The 19,465-nt window shown below is 34.4% G+C and overlaps 1 protein-coding gene across 1 annotated transcript in view; it reads right to left on the bottom strand.

Annotated features, from left to right (window-relative positions):
* Nucleotides 1-744: 744 nt before the first annotated feature.
* Nucleotides 745-19,465, bottom strand: part of LOC144960122 (uncharacterized) — a 21,203-nt gene continuing 2,482 nt past the window's right edge. The window contains exons 2-7 of the mRNA XM_078893099.1: nt 17,790-17,995; nt 15,436-15,598; nt 13,960-14,106; nt 10,297-10,623; nt 8,063-8,248; nt 745-3,618 (exon numbers count right to left, since the gene is read on the bottom strand). Of these exons, the coding sequence (XP_078749225.1) occupies nt 3,410-3,618; nt 8,063-8,248; nt 10,297-10,623; nt 13,960-14,106; nt 15,436-15,598; nt 17,790-17,995 (1,238 nt within the window). The 3' untranslated portion in view covers nt 745-3,409. The remainder of the gene's footprint in view (nt 3,619-8,062; nt 8,249-10,296; nt 10,624-13,959; nt 14,107-15,435; nt 15,599-17,789; nt 17,996-19,465) is intronic.

Raw genomic sequence — 19,465 nt, 5'->3', positions numbered from 1 at the left:
ACATATTATGTCAAACTACAAGCCCACGATCACCAAAAGAAAGTGAAACGTGATTTGCATTCAATAGTTAAAAGCGGTGAGATATGCGTACAGGAATTTGTAGGTCTAATAATCGACCGCAATAGGCTTCAACAGTCGTGACGTCACTTCCCTCGTCATGGCGCATTGTAACTTCGTGCCAGGGTCTAAAGTTTCGGAACAATGGCGGACGCCCTGATGAAATACTTCTCAGACGAGCATAAACGTGTTTCCAGAGGAGAAAAATAGTATTAATTTGATCATGTTTTGACTTTTATACATTCTGATTACATGACATGTGTAAAAGTTATAGTAGTATAAAGAATAAAAAGCGTTGATTTTCTTTGTTTAGAACCAAGCTGTACGATGCTGGGCAGACGTAACATCAGACTATTGAATCCTATTTTGGGCTTGATTTAACATTGTTGTAATGTAAATGTTGCTGCTCGAATTGTATTCTTACGCTCTAAAGGGTTGTTTTTTAAATCACCAACTAGCTGTCTTTTCAAAGTTTTTTCAAAGTTTTCAAAGCGAAAATATTCTGCAATTGTTGAATAAATATTTTATACCACGGGTTCAAAGCACCACTTACGTTTTTACTATGAAATGATTTTCCAAGATAAAGATGGACAGTTTGTTCTGACTTTTAATCCAGTTAAAGATAGTATATGATGAATTAATTTGGTTTTCATTTATATCAAAATAAAAAGACAAAACTTCAGAAAATTTGAATGCAATCAAACATTTTATTAAATATTTATCTGAATCTTACAAAGTGTGTTTTCTCAGCGAAAGAGATTATTTATTTTAACAAGTAGATTACTTTTATTCATCTAAAATCAAATCAAGGGCGATAACTCGTACAAATCCAAATGAATATTACCAAAGCTGTGCGTGTTTAACACAAAATATTTTTATATTCTTAAAGCTGTTTTAAAATATCGATAATTTACGACTTATTGTTAAATATAGTTGAACTTATTCAAAATTTAGTGACCTCTAGTTGACCTTCAAGTGGTCGAATTGGAATGGCATTATACCATCAGTTTTTCAAAGATATCAATCTTTCGAACTGTGAAGAAGAAAAAAACTTTTACAAAAATGTGAAAGAATTTGAGTTTTTTCTCTTGGCCGTCACTCTACTATTTATGCATTAAGAAGTCTGATCTACACGTGGCCAACCGTCTCAAAGTGGTATTATATTGGGGAGTGTTTGGTGATGGAAATAGAATGGATAGCCGAAAATATATGACATTTGGGGATCATTTCTAGTTGTTTTGGCGGAGAATTAAGAAGATTTATTACACTGCAATCAAATCAAAGTTCTTACATTACAACCAACAATTCTTACACTGCAATCAAATCAAAGTTCCTACATTACAACCAACAATTCTTACACTGCAATCAAATCAAAGTTCCTACATTACAACCAACAATTCTTACACTGCAATCAAATCAAAGTTCCTACATTACAACCAACAATTCTTACACTGCAATCAAATCAAAGTTCTTACATTACAACCAACAATTCTTACATTGCAATCAAATCAAAGTTCTTACATTACAACCAACTCAAAGTTCTTACATTACAACCAACTCAAAGTTCTTACATTACAACCAACTCAAAGTTCTTACATTACAACCAACTCAGAGTTCTTACATTACAACCAACTCAAAGTTCTTACATTACAACCAACTCAGAGTTCTTACATTACAACCAACTCAAAGTTATTACATTACAACCAACTCAAAGTTATTACATTACAACCAACTCAAAGTTCTTACATTACAACCAACTGAAAGTTCTTACATTACAACCAACTCAAAGTTCTTACATTACAACCAACTCAAAGTTCTAACATACAACAACTCAAGTTCTTACATTACAACCAACTGAAAGTTCTTACATTACAACCAACTCAAAGTTCTAACATTACAACAAACTCAATGTTCTAACATTACAACCAACTCAATGTTCTTACATTACAACCAACTCAAAGTTCTAACATTACAACCAACTCAAAGTTCTTACATTACAACCAACTCAAAGTTATTACATTACAACCAACTCAAAGTTATTACATTACAACCAACTGAAAGTTCTTACATTACAACCAACTGAAAGTTCTTACATTACAACCAACTCAAAGTTCTTACATTACAACCAACTCAAAGTTCTAACATTACAACCAACTCAAAGTTCTTACATTACAACCAACTGAAAGTTCTTACATTACAACCAACTCAAAGTTCTAACATTACAACAAACTCAATGTTCTAACATTACAACCAACTCAATGTTCTTACATTACAACCAACTCAAAGTTCTAATATTACAACCAACTCAAAGTTCTTACATTACAACCAACTCAAAGTTCTTATATTACAACCAACTGAAAGTTCTTACATTACAAACAACTCAAAGTTCTTACATTACAAACAACTCAAAGTTCTTACATTACAAACAACTCAAAGTTCTAACATTACAAACAACTCAAAGTTCTAACATTACAAACAACTCAAAGTTCTTACATTACAAACAACTCAAAGTTCTTACATTACAAACAACTCAAAGTTCTTACATTACAAACAACTCAATGTTCTTACATTACAGACAACTCAAAGTTCTTACATTACAAACAACTCAAAGTTCTAACATTACAAACAACTCAAAGTTCTTACATTACAAACAACTCAAAGTTCTTACATTACAAACAACTCAAAGTTCTTACATTACAAACAACTCAAAGTTCTTAACCCTAGCTAAGTTTTAATTTTTTTATCGCTTTCCTTTATCTTAAATATAACTTTGAAACGCACCCTTCCTCTCCCGTTCTCCCACTTTCTCTCTGTCTCTGATTCTATATATATCTCTCTCTCTTTCTCTCTCTCTCTCTCTCTCTCTCCATTCTATCTCTCTTTCTTTCTTTCTCTCTGCCCCCCGCTCGTTATTTCTTCCTGTCTTTTCTCCCTTTTTTCATTGTTTTTCTGAGGTCTTTTTTGTTTTGTTTTATATATTTATACATACATACAAACACGCATTTTTGCCTCTAATGTTTTAACTATTATGACAATGTAATACGTATTATAACATATTTCGTGTTTACTTGAAGAAAGCCAAAGGCCGAAACGTCGTTTGTTTTGTGTTGTTCTCTTATACATGAGTCACATTTACTCACTTTCTCTCCTTCTTACATTATAACCAACAAAAAGTTCTTACACTTCAATCAACCCAATATTCCCATTTCTTATAATAATATATCTAAATTCACTGTCAGAGGTCCGATTTACCTCGATATTAAACCGTTTTGAGATGATTGGTCACAGTTTACAGTATGTGGGATAAACGTATAAAAAGAAGTGATGAAATACGTTATACTGAAGCAAAATCTTATTTGAGTAAATACCCGCTGAATTGAGTATCCATACCATTAACAAAAGTGTCAACTCTTAAACGTGCTTCTACAAAAAGTGTGACTTGATCTCCTGCTTTCAATGCCACCATAGAGCTCACAGACGACTGGTCCCAGTATTGTTGAGTTTCACAATGTACCTTTGCAATTGAGTTCCCGTTGGATCTGATATGGATATTAATCCACCCTATTGGTCAAGAGAAAAAAAGTGATTAAGAGTAAAAGAAAACCAAATCAAAGCACAATTCACTAGCTTCTATACTTATACAAACAATATTTATGTAATTTTTGTAAAACAAAATCCTGCAAATCTGGAGCTTTTACATCATTTACTCTCTCTCTCTCTCTCTCTCTCTCTCTCTCTCTCTCTCTCTCTCTCTCTATATATATATATATATATATATATATATATATATATATATATATACATACATACATATATACATATATATTTACACATATACATATATATACATATATAGCATCTATATATATACATACATATATATTTATATATATATATATATATATATATACATATATAATATATATATATATATATATATATATATATATATATATATATATATATATATATACTAGTAAAAAGCCCGCAATTTCGCGGGGAAAGAACAATTTTCATTCGATATTGCCAGAATCATTTTCTTGATTAGCTTGATTACGATTAGATGCACATTTTAATCGATGTGCTTGTCGTCGGTGCCATGCTTTATTCGGCATGATTTTAGTTTATCAGTCAGTAGATATCAATATCAATAAGTCGCAAGTCTTTACCACGCTTTACTTGTGAGTGCTCTGCACTACCTTCAATACTTCACAAATTAAAATGGCGGCAATTTGACCATGGTCAAATTAGAACATTTTAAACTTTCACAAATCTATCAAGGTTTGTTCTAGAGTTTTTAAAACGCTTTTATATGATGACAAATTGAATAAATAAACGCCTGACAAAAGATCAACGGTGAAAATACAAATTGAATGAATACCTTGGATGTAGAAGCTTTCGGAATGTCCCCCCTTTACTTAACTTATGTGAGATCAAATGAAAATCTGAAGCGGACGCGAAAAATATCATGTCCCCGAATCTGTCTACTTTTGGTTTGTTCGGGCTAGAAGCTAGACAGATCCAATTGACAGTTTGCCGACAACGTTTAACTAAATATTTCCCAGGGCAATAATTATCACATCGATGGCATAAAAACGACAGTAATATCAGCAGTAGTATTCGTTGATGTTGTTAATCGGTGAAACTTGTTTAAAATTTCTGGAAATCCGAATACCGTCATGTGATCAAGTGAATTATATCAATATGAATGCCACGATTTGCTGAAAAATGCCAATCTGACAGTTCCTAGCAAACACACACACCCCCTTCCCCCCCCCCCCACCCTTTGCTCAGGAATTTCTCTACTTGATGGACACCCCCCCCCCCTTTTTTTTTTCTTCCACGCAACCACATTCCAAAACACACACACACATATGTATACACCACACACACACACACACACACACACACGCAATGAGAACACACTACTACATAACACTGATCACCGCTAAATCAACACAACGGAAGTAAGGACTCTACTGGACAGATAGAGTTGAGGGTGTGGCCATGAGGTGTTAGTGTCTTCGGTAAATTTTTTAAAGATATCTGTTTGACTTAACGAACTTTCAAACTGACTTTAAATTTTAAAAGAAAATCAAGTTGTCTGTTTATCTATCTGTAAAAAATACATTTCTCTTTTTCAAATCTTTCAGTATAGTTGTGCGCCGTATCAATTTTTTTGTTGACTCAAATAAGCACAATGTTCTCCATAAGGCTATATTTTTTAAAGAAAGGATATATATATATATATATATATATATATATATATATATATATATATATATATATATATATATATATATATATCTTTCTCCCAATCTACCCAGCATAAGTGTTACAACAAACATTGACACCTGTCCTCCAGTTTTTTAACACAAGAAGAGGTGTCATTTTTTTTCAAAACGGTAAAAATAAGAAAGCTCCTGGCCCAGGTTAGCTCAACGGAAAATTCCCGTCCTTCTGCCATTAAACAACTTTTGGAACACTTTCACAAACTTTTTTAAACGAGAGATTCATGAACAAACGATCCCAACAAAATGGAAATCGTCCGCGATAATCCCCGTTGCCCAAAAATACAACCCATCCCATTTGATGTCTCTTGTCCCATAGACTTAACATTTCAGGTCATGAAATACCCCAAAAGCTCGACTAGAACGCAATTGCTCATGTTTGCATATAATAAACATCACTTTAACAAATATCAGTTTGTCTACCAAAACAAACTGTGAATCGAGGATGCTCTTCCCAATAAATTTGAACTTTAGTAATCTTTACAACTCTTAAACGATTTCTACCGCATCCCGTACGATGACGTTCCTTCAGCCTTGAATATGATAATACTCTTGGAACAAATGCACACTTTTAATTTTCTAAATTATGGCACAACAGTTTTCTCGTCAAGAACACCCAATAGGTTAAATTCGACGCTCAAGCTTTTTTTAAACGAGAGTCATATCCAACGGATGTCCCCAAGGATGCCTCAGGTGACCTTTACTATACATCATATAATTAACACCGGCAGCAGATGGCAGACAGCTCAATACTCGGCCTATTAAAGAGATCAAAAATCTAAAGTAAACATCTGTGAAAAAAAATCCCCAACTCTGATATATCTTATCATCACTATCTAGTTTTATTATTGGGTTTCTAAAATATCATGAAATATTCTCCTCTGTGTTGGTAACAAAAACAATTATTGAGATTCCTTTCCACACCCTCTATTCTTAAATCCCTGAATCTACACAATAAAGTATATATCATATGAAAGATAATTTTATTTACTTTTCTCTGATTCCTCACCCTTGATGGTAAAAAGTGTTGGTTTGATATTTTGAATTTTTAAATATTTTTTAAACTTATAATTTTAATATTTTTTTTCATAAAAAACACTGATTATTCAAAAGAGCAAAACACAAACTATCATTTAATGATGTAAACAAAAATAATTGCGTCTTGTAGAGGAAAAGCTGGTCTTTGTATCCATATATGTTTGAAAATTATGAAAAAGATACTGCGTCCACAATTGGCTGAGAAAATTGCGTATTGTGATGAAATCTCTACTACTCTCTGCCTGAGAGAAATTCAAAGCGATGAGATTTACCTGCAGACATAACTTATTGCCAGTGCACCCCGTCTTGACAGGTGTTATCACTGTGGTTGACGGTGGATTGTTTACATTACTTGACGGTAGCCAGTGAGGGAAGAAGTAACTAAACTGAAAGTTTGGGCCCTATTTAAACGGCTGTGACTTACACACCAGAAGTGATGGGAAGCTGTTCAATCTGGCACGGCTGAGAGCAAAGACCAAGGTCCGCACAGTCCTCATAAGGGAAATGCTATTTGCAGATCATGCAGCTCTATGCGCGCACACCGAGGAAGACCTTCAGCGGCTGATGGACAGGTTTTCCTACGCATGCAGGGAATTCGGGCTGACGATCAGCATCAAGAAAACAAATGTAATGTGTCAGGATGTCCCCTCTATACCAGCAATTTACATTGACAACGAGGAGCTAGAAGTCACTGATCACTTCACATACCTGGGCACAACCATCACCAGCAACCTCTCACTCGATGCAGAATTAGACAAGCGCATCGCCAAAGCTGCCGCTGTCATAGCACAACTGAGCAAGAGAGTGTGGACCAACAACCAACTCACTTTGAACACCAAACTCAGAGTATACCAGGCATGTGTACTCAGTAGCCTACTGTATGGCAGTGAATCCTGGACAACATATGCCAGACAAGAGAACCGCCTGGAAAACTTCCACGTTCGCTGTCTACGACGAATTCTCGGCATCAGGTGGCGGGACAGACTCACTAACAATGCAGTGCTAGAAAGAGCTAACTCCTCAGTATGCATCTCATGCTCTGCCAGCGACGTTTGCGATGGCTTGGTCACGTACACAGGATGGACAATGGACGCATACGCAAAGACATCATGTACGGTGAACTAGCTTCTGGACGGGGACCAACTTGCCGTCCAGCTCTGCGCTTCTATGATGTCTGCAAACGAGACATGAAATTGACAGGCATCGACTCAAACACCTGGGAGTCGCTTGCTGACGACCGCAGCGGCTGGAGATATGCGGTGATGGAGGGGGTTAAGAGAGGCGAGGAGAGGAGAAAGATGAAGTTTGAGGAGAGGAGAGCAAGGAGGAAAGAGAGGCAGCAGATCCAAATACCAAACACACAGTCAAACTATGTGTGCAACAACTGCGGTAGAGACTGCCATGCAAGGATTGGTCTGCTGAGTCACACCGCCGTTGCTCTCAACAAGACTGATGAGACTAAAGCCATACAGGGCGCAAACCATCGTCTCTCGAGACGGAAGGATGCCTACCTATATATATAAATATATGTGTATATATACATATATATATTATATATATATATATATATATATATATATATATATATATATATATATATATTTCGTAGAACTAGCCTGGCTATGACTAAAATAATGTCTTGAGATGAAAAATGCTTTTGTTGTAATTGCCCTTACCTGTTTGGCTAGTCATCAGACTTAGAGTGAAGAAATAGGTGCCGGTTTTCGGTGCAGTATACACACCAGTGTTGAAGTTGTAAGCATCTCCAATTGCAAATAACCTGGTCCTGAACTTCACGGTCTCTCCAACTTTAAGTTTGTCTTTAGGATCATAAGCAGCCCTGAATTCTGACTTGAATGAAGCTGGATAGAGAAATAATTAAACTCGTTTGGTATTTTGTTATCATTATTGTTATTATTACTATATATCTGTATTATTGTATATAATGTATTATTATTATTATTATTTTATTATTATTGTTATTATTATTATTATTATTATTATTTTATTATTATTATTATTATTATTATTATTATTATTATTTTATTATTATTATTATTTTATTATTATTATTATTATTATTATTATATTATTATTATTATTATTATATTATTATTATTATATTATTATTTATTATTATTATTATTATTATTATTATTATTATTATTATTATTATTATTATTATTATTGTATTTTATTATTATTTATTATTATTATATTTTATTATTATTATTATTACTATTATTATTATTAATATTATTATTATTATTATTATTATTATTATTTATTATTATTATTATTATTATTATATTATTATTATTATTATTATTCCTTTACCTTACCGGAGTTCCGTCTCCCTAAATATGTTGAATGTCATTATATTATTATTATTATTATTATTATTATTATTATTTATTATTATTTATTATTATTATTATTATTATTATTATTATTATTATTATTATTATTATTATTGTTTTTATTATTATTATTATTATCATTATTATTATTATTATTATTATTATTATTATTATTATTATTATTATTATTATTATTATTATTATTAATACTATTATTATTATTATTACTACTACTTACTACTACTACTACTACTACTACTATACTACTACTACTAGTAGTAGTAGTAGTAGTAGTAGTAGTAGTAGTAGTAGTAGTAGTAGTAGTAGTAGTTTTAGAGGTAGTAATAGTAGTAGTGGTGGTAGTAGTAGCAGTAGTAGTTGTACTATTAGTAGTAGTAGTAGTCGTACTAGTAGTAGTAGTAGTAGTAGTAGTAGTAGTAGTAGTAGTAGTAGTAGTAGTAGTAGTAGTAGTAGTAGTAGTAGTAGCAGCAGCAGCAGCAGTAGTAGTAGTAGTAGTAGTAGTAGTAGTAGTAGTAGTAGTAGTAGTAGTAGTAGTAGTAGTAGTAGTAGTTGTTGTTGTTGTTGTTGTTGTTGTTGTTGTAGTTTTTGTTGTTGTTGTTGTTGTTGTTGTCGTTATCTTAACTGTCATTTCTGCCAAATCTGATATAAAATGATTTTTGCATTCGAACGTGTTGTAAAAGGGGCTAAAATCAAATCCGTATTTTCAATAAACTAAAGACCATAGTAAGAATAATGATTTGGCTACTTTTATTTAAAATACTCTAATTGTTTAAAAAACTATGTCAGTTATAAGTCGTATAAGAATCACAATATCTAAAGTTTCCAAACTTGATACTTGTTTTTAGAAGTTTGGTGTAACTAGTGTAGAAAATTATCCCGTCTTATTGGAAAGGAAATGACCGACCGGGTTAGAGTCTGGAATAATGTTCCCTCTAAAATGCAACACAGTTTTGGAATGCAGATATCACATAGAATATTTTTCTAAAGAGAATGAGTCTTCACTTGAATCCAATGGACTTCATCATTTAGTTTATGATGCTCAATGGGGTCCACAAGAGTGATTAACGTTGCATACAGAAGCAGAGTTAAAATATTCAATTCAAAAAGCAACAGATTGAATTTTGAAATTTAAGACAATAGAAAATCAAATGGATAACATGGGAAAAGGGCTACCTCTGGTCATACAGGAAGATGGAGATCTACAAGTGACACCAAAATTTGGGAATTACTTCCGAAGTCTTGATATAACAAATATAAGATATATTTATATATATTTTTAATGTAGAGTTAATGTTTTTCAATTCACATGCCTGAAAAATTGTACACATACATTTTAAGCAATGGGTTTTATTGTCGTACAATTTCAGGGCTTAACCTTTTATTGTCTGACGGCTTCAGTCTTCAAAACCTTTTAATTCTGTCCTCTCTCACCTGATATTATATAATATTAGTGTTAAGTTAATTTAATCTAAAATTTTGGTTAAAATATAAAGCTAAATCGAATGAAGTTAGGAAAGGTGAGGGCATACCTTGTTCAAGTTGTCCTTTTATGTATTGATTCTGTTTTTGGAGCTGTTTCGCCTGATTGCTAATGTCATTTCGCAGACCTGTAATTGTTTCAAGCTGGGCTTTAATTGCATTTTCTTGGTTATCGAGTTCTTTCCCTTGCGCGTCTATGTGTTTCTGTTGGTTGGCATTTCGCGTTTCTTGTTTTTGGAGTTCTTTCTCAAGACTACCCATCTTCCCATTCAGGCCATTTACAAATGTTTTTTGATTGTCTTGTTGAACTTTCAACTGTGTCTTCATATTGCTGATGGTAAGATCTTGTACGTGCAGTGTTTTATTCATCTCAGATGCTAAAAATGATCAAATACGATTGTTATTTTACAAATATTTTAATGAAGAAGTATAATATGTTAAAAACCAGTGTTTTGGCCATCAAATAGAAGCAATTTCCTTGCCTGTGCTCATTTTCATGGATTATTTGTGTTTAGCCAAACAAAACAAAAACAAACAAACTCAAAACATTTCGCGAGCTGAATATTATAACATAGCAACACAAAATACTTTTTATAGCCTTAAACGTTTATAGTCTGATTGACACAATTAATTGAGCAATAGATACATTTCTGGATTAAAACAATAACAAAGAGATGAGTGAAGTCAATTTGGTTCTATCTATATTTGATTGGTGTCTAAATATAAGAACCACTTCTATATTAGTATCAAATAGTTCTTTGTATATTTTGCCTAAACAATAATATAAAAACCTTGATCATGCAAAAATACTACAAATATCTTAGTGAAATGTTATATTCACTTTATAAATAATTGATACAATTTGTATTTGCATTTTTCTGGCTCAAAACCTTTCTTCACCAATTTAAAAGAAACCCCCAAAAAGACTCTTCTAGTTGTTTTGACTTAAGATCCCTTTTCTTGCCGACAGCCGTGCCAAATATTTATATAAGTATCAATGAGAGCCTAGCAGCTAGATTTAGGCAATGACGGGTATTGTAAGAGTGTCAGTACTAAAAGTACGTCGAAAATACGACTGGTACTGTATGAAATTGAAATATAGGGGAGCGTGGCTCAGCAGTATGGTCTTTATTTAGCACCTGAAAGGTACTGAGTTTTACTACCCGCCGTGCTATTTGGTCTTGAGCATGTCACCTCGCCCTCGATCACTTTGCAGTCTTGCTCTGTTATTCCAGTTATCACTTGGAATAAACACTAAAGACAAATGTCCCTCTTGGTACTGAATAAAGTTAATCTTATTTATCTATTATTTAATTCTATTATTTTAATGGTTCCATTTGTCTTGCTGGGGATACAAATGTAACATTTTAAAGCGTATTGTGAGGAGTAAATCCATGAAAATGCTCTATTATAAACGTTCCATTAAAATCTGAATTGAATTTGAATGTGATTTTCTCCACTTTGTTCATTCCAAGGAATTTACCCAATGGAAACCGTACGGTGCTCTTATTGGCTAACCAACCAGCGGCCTCGATGAGAAAAATATCCGCCATTTTGATGTTGGCTGGGAATCGCGTTACTATAGTAAACAAGCGCTGATTGGCCGTTCATGAAAACAAGTTGCTGCTCGCTCGTTTAACTCAAAATTATTCAAAACGATCTCTCTAAAATGATATAAATGTGACTTCTTAAGGTTTTCTTCACGGTCAAAACCACACAACATTCTATTAATGATTACGTCCGAGGCAAAAAGGAATATTGACAGGTCGACCGGGAGTTGAACTCGTGAGACGACAAACATCAATGCGAAGTGTAGCGAGAGTCAAGCTATTGTTTGTCTTGTCCTATTCTATATAGAGAAAAGGATAAATAGTATAGCCTCGTGTTTGAGTGGTTGCGTGTCATAGTCTGTTGTTTTTAAATTGTTTCTGTTGTTTATGTGTGTAGTGATGACTCTCTCACACTCAATTTCAATGCCGAAAGAGGAATTCCCGCACACAAGAAAGGGGAATTGGGGTGGTATTTGGCATACATATTGTATAGTATCTAGTTCTAAATAGAAAACTGATTAGAATTATATTATGATATATAAACACAATGCCAAATACAATTCCGAAGTTTCCTTATTTCAAATGAAGTAAAGCTCCAAAACCTAATGGTAGTGATTGTAGTACTGAGTGTTAGTGAGGTGATGTGGTGTTGGTGGTGGTTGTAGTTGTAGTAGTAATAGTGATGATGATGTGGTGGTGGTGATGATTGTAGTTGTAGTAGTAGTGGTAGTGATGATGATGTGGTGGTGGTTGTAGTAGTAGTGGTAATGGTAATGATATGGTGGTGGTGGTGGTTGTAGTAGTAGTGGTCGTGATGATGATGTGGTGGTGGTGTTTGTAGTAGTAGTGGTAATGATGCGGCTATGTGGTCTAGTAGTATGACACTCGCTTCAGGATCGGAAGGTCCTGGGTTCGAGCCTCGCGCTCGGCGCATAGTTGAGTCCTTGGAAAAGGCTCTTTACTCACATTCTCTCACCGTACTCAGGTGTAAAATGAGTACCTGGCCGTTAACAGAGTTGTCTTTGTCCGAAAAATTGTAATATCGCCTAACAGGCGTCATGTCCCGTCCTACATGTTAAATGTTGACCAGGGACCCCTTGTAAAGCGCTTTGAGCACATTTAGTAGATATTGCACTATATAAAGCTCAATTAAAAAAAAAAATATTTCAATGATGATGATATGGTGGTGGTGGTTGCAGTAGTAGTAGTGGTAGTGATGATAATGTGGTGGTGGTTGTAGTTGTAGTAGTAGTGATAGTGATGATGATGTGGTGGTGGTTGTAGTAGTAGTGGTAGTGATGATGATGTGGTTGTGGTGGTTGTAGTAGTAGTTGTAATGGTGATGATATGGTGGTAGTGGTGGTTGCAGTAGTAGTGGTAATGGTAATGATATGGTGGTAGTGGTGGTTGTAGTAGTAGTGGTAATGGTAATGATATGGTGGTGGTTGTAGTAGTAGTGGTCGTGATGACGATGTGGTTGTGGTGGTTGTAGTAGTAGTGGTAATGATGCTATTGTGGTGGTGGTTGTAGTAGTTGAGGTAGTAATGTTGTGGTAGTTGTAGTAGTAGTGGTGGTGGTGGTTGTGGTAGTAGTGGTAATGATGATGATATGGTGGTGGTGGTTGCAATAGTAGTGGTAGTGATGACGATGTGGTTGTGGTGATTGTAGTAGTGGTAGTGATGATGATGTGCTGGTGGTGGTGTAGTAGTAGTGGTAGTGATAATGATGTGGGGCTGGTGGTTGTAGTAGTAGTGTTAGTGATGATATTGTGGTGGTGGTTGTAGTAGTAGATGATGTGGTGGTTGGAAAACACATTACAGGTTATTATAGTACATGATTACACACATTCTCTAACTTCATTTTTGACAGCTTCGTTGTGCCATAAATATACGCAACAGTTCTGAAACATTTTATTGTGGATTTTGATATTGTTTGTTGTTTTTCTTGTGTCGTTATGTTGACATAGATACCGAATGAATGGTAATTACTACATTCTCAGCCAACAACAAAATGGCGCTGAATGCTTTCATTGGTGGACACTTTTTAGGCTTCGTACGTATTCTCATTCGTTTAATTCTATGGTTCATTCCGAAAAACTACCACTATCGACGCAATATTTGGTGCTAAAAAATTAAAAAGAAAAAAAACCCAGTTACTTGGCACCTTTCAAATTTTGCTGGGAGATGTAATCTTGCTGTAGTTTTAGTTGCTTCCCTTGTTCCGATATGACATTTTCCTGTGTCTGGACCAACGTTTCCAAGCCGGACATCTTTTCCACCAAAGATGCAACTGTGGGTGCCAGGTCATGAGCTTGAAGAGTAAATAAGTGATAAACATTTTTCTAATGGATTACATGAGTTGTTTATATAGCGCAATATCCATTAAACCTGCGCTTTACTAGGGGTCCCCAACTTGCAGCAACATTTAACATGTAGGACGAGGCATGACCCCTGTTGGCGATATTACATTTTGTTTCGGACAGAAACAAGGCTGTTAACGGCCAGGTACTCATTTCACACCCGAGTGCGGTGGGAGAATGTGATCAAAGACCATTTTCCAAGGTCTCAACTATGCACCGCTCAGGGCACGAACCTAGGACCTTCCGATCCGAAGCCGAGTGTCATACGACTAGACCACATAGCCGCACAAGTGTCACATTAAACAGATTCTAAATCTATTGGGGGCGGGGGAGGGGGAGGGGGCAAAGTGACCGAGGAGTTAAGTCAATGTTACACGCTCAGATACATTCAAATAAGAGAGGAAAATTGGTCTCACAGAATGTTCATTCAAAACCAGACACAATCTGCACAAATGTTTCTTCAACAACAACCAGAAATGACATTATACCACACTTAGCGAACACATTTGGAACCTCAAAGAATGTAACATGCATCTCAGAACTACATGGAACAACATCTCCATAGCACAGTACTCCCCCTCATCTAATATATGCAACCTCTTCTTAGAAAAAACAAATTTACATCACAAAACCGACCATGGCAACACTCAACAAAGGAAAAGAACTGCGGGCATAAAAATAAACACATTTTATGCAATTATGAACCACCTGAACCGCTAAGTCGAGGGCTTAAACAGATAAAAAAGCTCATGGTCGGATTAAGCTTGATTCCCATTGAGACTTAATCGCGTTCGACAGTAACATGACAAACAATAATAATATAATAATAATAATAATAATAATAATAATAATAATAATAATAATAATAATAATAATAATAATAATAATAATAATAATAAAATAATAATAATAATAATAATGACAACAACAACAATATATAATAATAATAATAATAATAATAATAATATTAATAATAATAATAATAATAATAATAATAATATAATAATAATAATAATAATAATAATAATAATAATAATAATAATAATAATAATAATAATAATAATAATAATAAATAATAATAATAATAATAATAATAATAATAATAATAATAATAATATAATAATTATAATAATTAATATAATAATAATAATAATAATAATAATAATAATAATAATAATAATAATAATAATAATAATAATAATAATAATAATAATAATAATAATAATAATAATAATAATAATATCGTATTTTATCCTTTGAAAGAAAAGTTTGATACTTACTTTCAACAATCACATTAGCAGAAGCCGTTTCTTCCTTCATGTTGAATAATTCATCTAAATAAAACATGATACATTTGTACGTTCCAGCGTCCTCAGCTCTGGGTTGATTTATCGTCAATCGCAAAAAACTTTGACTAGCGTCTTTTTTGATGCGGCCTTCAGTCTGGTAATGAAAACAATTTAAGACACATAGGTAGTCGGGTTTTTTTTTAATATCTAGAGCGCAATATTTACTAAATGCACTCAAATAGCTTTATAAAGTATTGAATACCAACGGCAACATATAACATGTGAGACCAGTTGCAAATTAGGTATCAAGTGTTAGATAAAGGTCTGAAATGACGTATATGAAACAGTAGCAGACATAGTAAGAACAAATTTATACGAAAATAAAACCCATCAGAAAGAAAATCATCCTGTCCCGACTGAGGATCGAACCTCAGACCTTATGAATACCGGTAGGACGTGTTACCATTAAATCAGGGAGGTTATGAATTATGTGATATATTGTTGTATCACAAGATCAGAAAACAAACATTGATCTCGAGGGGACACCAGGACGAAGACAAACTCGGAACAGGCACTAGTGTGAGATAAAGATCTGAAAAAGTGTGTATGAAATAGTACCACACACAACAAGAAAGAAAAATACATTTTTAAAAACATACCGAAATCAGCTTGTTACGACAGGGATTGAACGATATACGGGACATGACTAGACATGATTAGACTTGATGCCCGTAAAGCATTATAACTATATTTTTCGACATGGGCAACGTTGATACCAGCTGGTCATTCATTTTATACCCAAATGCGGCGAGTGAATGGCCTATAGCAGAACTTGAACCGGTGACCTACCAGGATTGTGTCATACCATATGACCTCAAATTAACACAATTTGAATATCTGAAAGCTAGACGAGAACAATAACGACTTAAACGTTTGAACAAAATGTATCCGTATCAGGGGTTAAAGAATATACGATACTTTTATTTCTTTGTATTTATTAAACTTTAGTTTTAAGCACGCATAACACATACTCGCAAGCTCGTAGTGTTATTTGGCACGATAAAAAGTAACTAATTAAAAAAATACAATGAATTTTAAAAAATCGTATACTCGCGAGCTCGTAGTGTTATTTGGACGATAAAGATAACCTGTTTAATAGATACAAAGAAAGAGAATAATCGTATATTCTGTAACTCCTGCTTTTGAAAGGTTGAACCATGTTCCCACTGATACTCCCAAGGTTGCGCAGCGTTATTGAGCTCTGGTTTGAAAATCTAAACACAGAGTTCAAGAATATATAACTCATTCTTTTTAGTGAAAGCACTTACCTTTAATTCATATTTTATATACTTGTTGAGCCTCATAATATTTGTGGCCCTCGAGACTAATCTTTCGGTCCATCAATGATCAAAATTGGTTCGGTGACATTGTCTGTCGCGCAAAAGAATGGTTTCGCTACAGGGCGACCAGATAGCAGTTTCCAACGTCAAATGCCCTTACAAACGTATACATCGTTTCTACGTTTCATCACATTTGATACGATATCAGTTTTGAGAAATTAGGAAGCAGTCATCGTTTCATAAACACCTTTTCAGATCTTCACATGTGAGAGTACGCAGACACGATGTATATATAATCTCACACTAGAGCACGGAGACACTTTGTATATATACTCTCACATGGGAGCACAGAGACACGTTGTATATATACTCTCGAATGAGAGCACGGAGACACTTTGTATATATACTCTCATATGAGAGCAGGCAAACACTACCATTTATACATCAAATGAACAAAGGACCAATCATTATGGCCTATAAGGTATTCTAAATAGCCATTTGAATCAACAGATGATAGAATTACCCTTAAAGGTTTGAACATTCCTCGTAAATCAATCTGTGAAAATTAGTTTAAAATTTTTAGAATTGCCAGGATGTTGTGTTCGTTGACAAAAAGAAAGAAATTAACGGAACAATATTAAACCTCAAACCTAGTTTTTAACTTAATATTCAAGGTTTGTGCTTATGTTTAACCCGATTTAATACAATTGAATAGTAAAGGGTAAAACCCAAAGATGTCCACTTCTCCAAACCTTTGTGACTGCCTTCTTTTGAGTGGTGTCAGGTCTTGTCCTCCCCTCCATAAGTAAAACAGCGGGGAAACTATAACCATTGAAGACTTACGGTTAATAATTGATCGTTATTCGTGATGGCTGTCTGCTTTTTTTTCAGCCGGTCTATTTATAGAGGGAAATCTCAACCGCTGATATCACATAAGGGGGCTAATCCAAATAACAACAACTCAAAAAAAGTGCAGGAAATCGGTGATTTCCCCCCTTATTTAACCTTCATATTTGACTTTATGCCAGATCCAGTGGTAAGTTGAGCTTGTTGCAAGACAGCAATTGTTTCTTCTTCATTTTTCTTAAACTCCAGTGTACTGACGGAAATGGCCCAGTAATTGGGATCATCTGGAATGCAAGTGATGTTTAGGACGTCCGTGAAATAGGGATAAAAGGTTGCAGGGTTCGTTTGGACACGAAGAGCAGTGCCTGCAGAGAAACAGAGCAAAGAATGATTAAAATCACGATGGTTATGATAATGATGAGGGTGATGATGATGATGATGATGATGATGATGATGATGATGATGATGATGATGATGATGATGATGATGATGATGGTGATAGTCGTGATGATAATAATAATAATAATAATAATAATAATAATAATAATAATAATAATAATAATAATAATAATAATAATAATAATAATAATAACTTACATTTTATATAGAGTAATATCCATTGAACGAGCTCAAAGCGCCAACTACAACAGGTAACATGTAGGGGATACACGAAGCCTGTTATTCGATATAACATTTTTTCTGACAGAGACAACGCTGTTAACGACCCAGTATCCATTTTACATCTGAGTACAGTGAGAGAATGTGAGGAGAGAGCCTTTTTCAAGGACTAAATCATGCGCTTGAATGGGGCTTGAACCAAGGACCTTCCAATCCAAAAGCGAATTTTGTCTCTATAATATAAAATATTCCTTGACAGAGAATAAACGTCAAAAGTAAAACATTCTACGGGCCAGTCCGAGGCAATTCGGGGTAGTCCGGGGCAGTCCGGGGCAATCCGGGGCAATCCGGGGTAGTCAAGGGCAGTCCGGGGCAATCCGGGGTAGTCCAGGGAAGTCCGGGGCAATCAGGGGTAGTCCAGGGCAGTCCGGGGCACAAAGTGACCCAATTCATTTCAAGAGTCCATCCATCGGATTTATCAGTAAGTAGCAAACTGATAGGACATTTTAATGTTATACCACTCAATATGAAATGGGGTGTTTCTATTTTACGAAACCCGCTGAAACCCGACATAGTTATGGGAAGAAGGCAGCAGTGGGGAGTGAACTTAGGTCTCAGGGAAGTGTACACAATTGGGGAGGAAACACGGGACTGGGTTTCGGCGGGTTTTGTAAAAAAGCAATTAATTTTTTTCCGAAACCCGAGGAAACCCGTCGAAATCCTACAATATCAGTCAAAGTTTTGGGAAGTAGACAACAGTGGGGAGTGAATGTGAGACTATGGTTTTCTGCGGATTTCGGAAATAAGCAATACCAGGAAGGTATTACTTTTTACGATACCCGACAAAAACCCGACAAAACCTGACAATATTCTACAAAGTTATGGGAGTAGGCAACAGTGAGGAGTGAACCTGAGACTCAGGGACGAGTACACCAGTGGGGAGTCAACTTGAGACTATGGTTTTCGGCGGGTTTCCTAAAAAAAAGCAATACCGAATAATTATATCCTTTTTAAGCTTTCTGAGGGTAACGTCCAACCAAGGTATAAGAAATGATTGACACTTCAAGTGTCTAATAATATAATTAAATTTGAAACTGAATGTCATATTTTTCCATATCTTATCTATTATTGTCATTGCATTCGTTGCCATTCCTAACCTGCTTTTAATGTCGGTTGTTGAAAGGCTTCTTTAATGATTGTGTCCCCAATTTCAAGAA

Source organism: Berghia stephanieae, chromosome 14 (genome assembly GCF_034508935.2).
Source record: "Berghia stephanieae isolate SIO BIC M18660-M18661 chromosome 14, UCSD_Bste_1.3, whole genome shotgun sequence".
Taxonomy (NCBI): Eukaryota; Metazoa; Mollusca; class Gastropoda; order Nudibranchia; family Aeolidiidae; genus Berghia; species Berghia stephanieae.
This window is presented reverse-complemented; position numbering and strand designations above follow the sequence as displayed.